The 6,833-nt window shown below is 51.9% G+C and overlaps 1 protein-coding gene across 2 annotated transcripts; it reads right to left on the reverse strand.

The window, feature by feature from the left end:
* Positions 1-1,126: 1,126 nt before the first annotated feature.
* Positions 1,127-6,184, reverse strand: LOC121445380 (nucleoredoxin-like protein 2). 2 transcript variants are annotated; one of them, XM_041647511.1, is made up of 3 exons: positions 6,079-6,184; positions 5,628-5,940; positions 1,127-1,555 (listed from the first exon to the last, which is right to left on the reverse strand). In XM_041647511.1, exons 2-3 carry the CDS (start codon positions 5,927-5,929, stop codon positions 1,387-1,389), a joined length of 471 nt encoding a protein of 156 aa, XP_041503445.1. In that variant the 5' UTR covers positions 5,930-5,940; positions 6,079-6,184; the 3' UTR covers positions 1,127-1,386. The 2 variants fall into 2 exon arrangements, with proteins under 2 accessions (XP_041503445.1, XP_041503446.1); XM_041647512.1 differs by lacking the exon at positions 6,079-6,184 and having other exon boundaries at positions 5,628-5,979.
* Between the last annotated feature and the right edge of the window lie 649 nt (positions 6,185-6,833).

Here is a 6,833-nt window from a genome sequence, read left to right on the forward strand (position 1 = left end):
AGGAGACAAGAGTTCAGTTCCTAACATACATCTGTCAGCTCACAATCGCCTCTAACTCCAGACCCAGGGCATCTGATGCCCTCTTTTGGCTCCACAGGCGCATGCACACACATCGGCACACATGCACACACACATCGGCACACATGCACACACATCGGCACATGCACACACATCGGCACATGCACACACATCGGCACACATGCACACACCTCGACACATGTACACACATCGGCACACATGCACACACATCGGCACACATGCATACACATCGGCACACATGTACACACATCGGTACATGCACACACATCGGCACACATGCACACACCTCGACACATGTACACACATCGGCACACATGCACACACATCGGCACACATGCATACACATTGGCACACATGTACACACATCGGCACACATGCACACACATCGGCACACATGCACACACATCGGCACACATGCACACACATCGGCACACATGCACACATTATTAAAAAGAATCACCAAAATGTAAAATGGTGAAGAATCATTGAAGAAGACACTGAACATCTGCCCACATGCTCACACATGTACATGCATACCCCTCACAAACCATGTACATATATAAAACACACACAATCACAGAGGGGCAGATAGAGCGCTTACCTAGCAGGGGCAAGGCTGTGGACTCAATCCTTAACTCAACAAAAAAAAAAGAGGAAGGAGGGAAGAAGATAGTAGGAGGAAAAGCAAAAAGTAAGCCTTCCAAAGAGAAGAAAAACAAGAAAAGAAGAAGGAAGAGGAGGAGGAAGAAAAGGAGATAGAGATAGATAGATAGATAGATAGATAGATAGATAGAGAGATAGAGAGAAGACAAAGGTTAGAAAAATCTTACAAGACCAAGTACACAGTTAGCACTACCCCCTCATGTGAATGCCAGCTTAAGCATGATGTTTACTGACTAGTCCTTCTGTTGGTGTATGGTTTGAAAGGAAAAAGAAAACTGAGCTGCCCAAGGTGTGAATGTTGGTTTATTAAACTATACATTCTACAAACGTGATTAATAAATACACTTACCAAGGCATCACTAAAATGTGATATGTCATCAGAAAATGCGTCACCTGATAGATCAATTTACCAAAAAAAAGCCTGTAGAAATGAGCATCTTGCATAGATTTTTGATAGCACACTGTCGATGTGTCCTGGGGCCTAGGCACAGGTGGAGTCCACACCAGCGGAACTCCGGGACCCGCAGAGGGCGGGTGTAGTTCTTTCCTGGGCAGCACCTGCCCTTTGTCCTACTTTCGTGCCACCTCTATGAAATCCCCCAACAGAGAAAAGAACAAGCAACCCCCCCTCTGAAGGTGTTTGGTCTGCACTTGCAGCAAGCGTCTGCCCTGGTCCCTCCAGATTCACCCCAAGAAGTTCTGAAAAACATCGGCTGCTTCCACCCAGTTCTGAAAGCAAGCTAACCCGCGCTCCCGGATCTGTTTCCGCCCTTTGCTGGTGATGATGGCTCCATTGGGTTTGATGACCACGAGCTTGGGGATGGCTGTGATGTCATACTTCTTCTTCAGTTCACTAAAGATAGGAGAGCAGAAAGTTAGCACTGCTCTGAGAAGAAGGGGCTGTGTGTGTAGGTTCTGTGCAAATTCCGCTGTTTTATAAAGGGATGTGAATTCCCTTCAGTTTCAGCATCCGCAGGGGATCCAAGAACCAGTTCCCTTTAGATATATAAATCTCATGTTGAAGATACAATGAAATTGTTGTGGTACTATAAATAAATGCAATTATCTAAAACTCAAGTAGCTTATAGTTCCTGCTACTTGATAAGGCAGAGGGATTACTTTAGCTCATGCAGCTGTGACCAGCATGGGCAACAGAAGGAGACTGTGAGACCTCATCTAAAAAGGACTTGGAACAAGGTTGAGGCAGATAAGAGCTGCCTTGGATCCAGGAGCCAGTGAAGTGGAGGCCTGGGAGACCTAGAGATCTGAATCAGAGAACCAACCCCGAGCCGCTGTCTACCCAAGAAATGAAGTCCAGGCTGGTCTACTCTTCTACAGTTCCAAACATGTCAGCGGGTAGGAGAGGTTCCCCAGCACCCAGCCACATCCTAAGAAAGCAGGTCAGAGGGTGGGTTGGTACAAGGGGAAGATGCCTGCTAGACACCTTGGAATCTGTCCACATCCCGGCCCTTGAGGACCAGCATTGCAAGGAGGTCACTGTAAGGTCTTCAAGGGTTCGCTTGGGAGTGGCACCCTTTAGCACGAATGCCTGCAGCTGCTTTGAGACCTGGTTCTACCACATATGCCTAACCGTAAAGCCCTTGCTCAGGAGGTTCAGGCAGGAGGATCTCTTCCTAGACAGATAATCTCAGTCACAGAGAATGGGGTAAGATGGAACCATCACTCTGAAAAAAAAAAAATGGCTGCAGGGAGCACTGGTTCATGCCCCTGCAACCCTTCTCATGCTAATAGGCCCTCTTCTCAGTCACCTGTACTGGAACATCTGCGCAGAGGAGACAGCTCCAGACAGCACCCAGATCTCATTTCAGGGACACACTGGTAATAAACAGAGGCCTCTCTGGACTGAATACAGTACCTGTTGCTGTGTCAGAGGATGGGGCTACACTGGAATGCAGACACATAATTCAGAGGGCAAGGTAAGGGCTTGGAGTGTTTCCTTCCTACAGCCATGCCACAGTAATCTCAGCCACAAGTGATTTTCTTGGTAGCAGAAATTCCCTTCTCCTCGCTCAGGTGCCTCTTCAGGAACTGAGGACAGTAGAAGGTAACAGAGGCTTCTGAGGGAAAGCTACAGAAGGGTCCCTTCCTGGGTCACTTCCCAGTTGGAGCCTCTATGATCCTCCTGTGCCCTGCCCCCTACAGCAGAGGACAGCTTCCCCAAACACCTCCGGGATGTTCCACGAAATGCTCCCTTCTCCCCTGTGGTGGCCTCTTTCCTTTGACCCATGACCTGTTTCCAAAAATCCAAGCTGACTTAGCATCCCCTCAGAATATTCTACTTCTTGGTCTGCACAGAGCAACATCAGGGTTAAGGAAGAATAAGGACAGATAACTAAGTTTGCAAAAGGAAAAATCCCGCTGGAAATGAAGACCAGGCGAGCCAGGCCAACCTGTGCTCACAGCAGCTCATTTGTCGTCACCTGGAGTACAAAGGCTCGGGAGCAGATGAGCGAGGAGGGAAGAAATATACGCGGTCTCCAGAGTAACACCCTTCTCAAGGGAGTCAGTGTACAGATGGGGTGGCCAGTCACCCCGGTAAAGGACTTCAGCCAAGGCACAAAGGGAGAACTGGACTGTCTCAGCGGCACATCTGGGATTTAGGGCATAGGCCAGCACTCTGCTCTGTCACTAGCTGACCCTGCGAGAAGCCTGGGATGGTTAGTATCAATTGTCAGTTTGGCAGGATCTATAGTCATCTAGGAGACAAACTTCTGGACAAATTTGTGGAGAGATTTGTAGATTGTTTTAACTGAGTTCAAAAGAACCCCGTTAACTGTGGGAGGCACCATTCCACGGGCTGGGGTCCTGACTAAATGAATGGAAAGGCCAAAGTAAGTTTGGCACCAGCGTTCCATCTCTCTGGCTCCAGGCTGCAGGCACAAAGTGACCCCCTCCTCACACTTCTGCCACAGTGGCAGACCACTTTCAAACTGTGAAGCCAAATAAACCCTTCTCCCTTAGTTTCTTTTATTCCGTGGGGAGGGTGGTGCACCCGTGCATGCGGAGGCCAGAGGGATACAGCAGGTTGTCTTTTTACTCTCCACGTTATCCTCCGGAGATAGGTTTTCCCACTGAACCACTGCGGCTGGCTGACTAGACCCATCCATTACCAGGGTTACAAGTACATGCAGCCATGTCTGCTTTTTGTTTTAATTTAAGTGCTGGAGATTTGAACTCACGGACTCAGACTTGCACGCTTATTCACTGAGCCCCCGCCCCAGGTTCTCTGCAGGTGCTTTGTCAAATACTTTGTCACAGCAATTAGAAAAGGAATAAATACAGATCCCGTTCACAGCCGAGGTCAACCCATTCTTCCCGCATCTCTTTACTTAGCCATAAAACTGCTTTCCCACAATCCTCATGGGCCTTAGTCTCTGGGGGTGGGGATGGAGCCTGAGCTCTCTGCCTAATTACCAACACCATCACCATCTCAACTGCAAAACAAGTGTATCCTTCCAGAAGCTCTGCATAATTGAGTGCCTGTCGTAATCAGACCCCATTTCAAAGCACATCACGCAAAGCCCTCCTCAAGTGCGTCCTCAGACAAAGGTAATCAGCTGCCACTTAGACTTACTATCAATGGGATTTTCACGGTGCCGGAGTGAGTGAGGTCTCATAACCTCCAAGGCTAAGCAGCTTCTCCTGGGCTCTCCACCTCCCCGGGAATCACAAAGAGAATGAGTTTAGGAAAAGCAAGGGAGATGGCTCAGTCAGTAAAGTGCTTTGCAAGCATGCAGACATAGAGTCAGACCTCGAAACCACATAAAAAGCTGGTTGGCTTGTAATCCCAGAGCTGGCGCGGGAGGTGGGGCGGGGAGCAGAGACTGGTGGATCTCTAGAGCTCCCTGGCCCATCAGCCTAGCCAAGTCAGTGATTTCCAGGATGGTTAGAGACCCTGTCTCAAAAAACAAGGTGGATGACATTTGAGAAATAACGCAGAGATTGTCTTCTGATCTCTACTGGCATGCACCCACAAATGCACCTACAAACAAACACAGAATAAGAGTTGTTATGAATCTACGGAATGTCACAAAGTTGCCTATGCTTTGTTTTCCAGAAAGGACTCACAGGTAGCACCCCAGCTGGATAACAAGTCCAAGACCCAGAACCAGAAGATACCCATAAACTGACATCTGTTCTAGAAGGGGGCGGGGTGGAGGCGTGTGTTGAGACCTCCATCTGAACTCTTTCATCACAGGAGATACCACCACCACCACCACCACCACCACCACCACCACCACCACCACCACCACCACCACCACCACCACCACCACCGTGGCGCTCCCAGTACCGGGCCATGCCTTGCTCTTTCGGGGTGGGGGGGCTCTTTTTGTTGAACTCTCCAGCCCTGCCTGCTCTAAGATCTGCCCATCCCTCTTTCCTCCTACATGTATTGCAATAGCGTTCATGTTACTGAAACTTATAGTTACCGAGCCTCATCGTTATCAGTAAAACTAAAATCTCAAAGATGGTCAACACCTCCCGCTCTGAGCCCCGCCCCTTCCCCAGAGTACCCACCCCCGATGCAGCTCTGTGGACACAGGTTGCAATCAGCAGCTCCCACTCAGGTCGGTGGCTTCTCTCCCTTCTTCCTGAACACTTATCAAGAAGACTAGCTAAGGGATGCAAGCTAGCACCAGAACCAGCCCCGGAGCTCCTCGGGGGTGGGGAATCTCTGAAATCCCAAACGTGAAAGACAGAAGCACGGGAGGGCTGGATCCCCGTGGATGCTGAAACCAAAACTCCGTGGAATTGACCCGCATTGGGGTCTATTTTTCCTGAACAGGAAAAAGGGCGGGGTAGGAAGTTAAGGACCAGAGTCTGAAAGAGCAGCATGGTGGAGAGGAGGTCTTGGCGAGCCAGAGCTCCGGTCCGGTGCCCATGTCCACCGGGTCCCCACTCACTGCCTGTAGGGGTCGTGGAAGGGCAGTGCCAGCCAGGCGCCGTGCAGCTCGCGCATGAAGTCCAGCATCTCCTCGGGGCTGCCGTCCGCTGACACGAACACCACCTCGAAGGGTGCAGGCCGCCGTGCCTCACTCACCAGCGCGGTGTAGAAGTCGCAGAGCAGCGGCGTGAAGTCGCGGCTGGGGGCGCATCGGCCCGCTGCAAAGTACAGGGCTACCACCTTGTTCTGCAGCGCGGCCTCCGCCTCCACCACCGCGCCCTCGCGGGTCACCAGACGCCGCCCGCTCAGCACGTCCACCATAGCCCTGAACCCTGGTTTGTGGAAAACGCCACTAAGAGACAAGTCCCTGAGCTGTGCTGCCACCCGTCTGTGGGCAGAGCACGCAGAACCTCGCGCAGCACCCGCAGCACCCGGCGCCTTGCAGCCCCGCCTCCCGCGGAGCAGCTCACCTTGAGCCCACGGGAGGAGCTACCATTCACCACTTATTCCAGAAGCTGCGGCCGCAGCAGTGACAGAAGCAGTCACGCCATCAACTCCTCCTACCTTCTACTCAACCCCATCCTGTCTCGCCTACCCGCGACCCCCTCTACTCACCCGCGCCCCACATCATCCACCTGAGCCCTGCCTCTCTCCAGCTTGCCCACCTGCGTCCTGTCTCGCTCACCCAGGAACTGTCCAGATACCCATGACTTGTTCAGTTCCGCCATACCCCACCCCATGCAAGCGCCCCATTCCACCCCACCGAGTACACCCCTGTGCTGTTCCGTGGACCCAAGTTCTGTCCCGCCCACCAGCCCCACCCCACCGCGTCCACAGGAGCAGAGTCCCACCCTTGTGCAAAGCGCCCAGCTACATCCTACACCCGCCTACTCCGTCCACTAGGGCTCTGCCATGCCCATTTTCCCCGACCTCTCCAAACACGCCCCTCCCCTCTCCAGAAAAGCCTTATAGCTTTCCAGGCTGCAGCCGGCCATCTCTGACCAGCCCTCCCAAGCCAAAAGGCACCGCCCTCTTTGCCTAAGGACACTCCAGTCCAGTCTAGAAGGTGCCTCCGAGGAGGGATGAGTTAGGTGAAGGGCTATTCAGCTCCTAGCCGGAATAGGCCTGCTGTCGAGAGCCAGGGCCCTTGTGTTCTGCGTGTGTACCTCCATCGCCTATATCCTGGAGTTCTGGAAGAAAATTGAGGGCAGGTCTCATGTTGCAG

Source organism: Microtus oregoni, unplaced genomic scaffold, assembly GCF_018167655.1.
Source record: "Microtus oregoni isolate MIOR12 unplaced genomic scaffold, Mior012 000181F_ref0000086, whole genome shotgun sequence".
NCBI classification, from domain to species: domain Eukaryota; kingdom Metazoa; phylum Chordata; class Mammalia; order Rodentia; family Cricetidae; genus Microtus; species Microtus oregoni.

Bases quoted from the DNA above. Each gene is read 5' to 3' on its own strand.
- LOC121445380 (XM_041647511.1), bottom strand. From the start codon at position 5,929: ATGGTGGACGTGCTGAGCGGGCGGCGTCTGGTGACCCGCGAGGGCGCG. The intron at 1,556-5,627 runs GTGAGTGGGGAC...TCCTATCTTTAG, and splicing joins TTCCACGACCCCTACAGGCA to TGAACTGAAGAAGAAGTATG.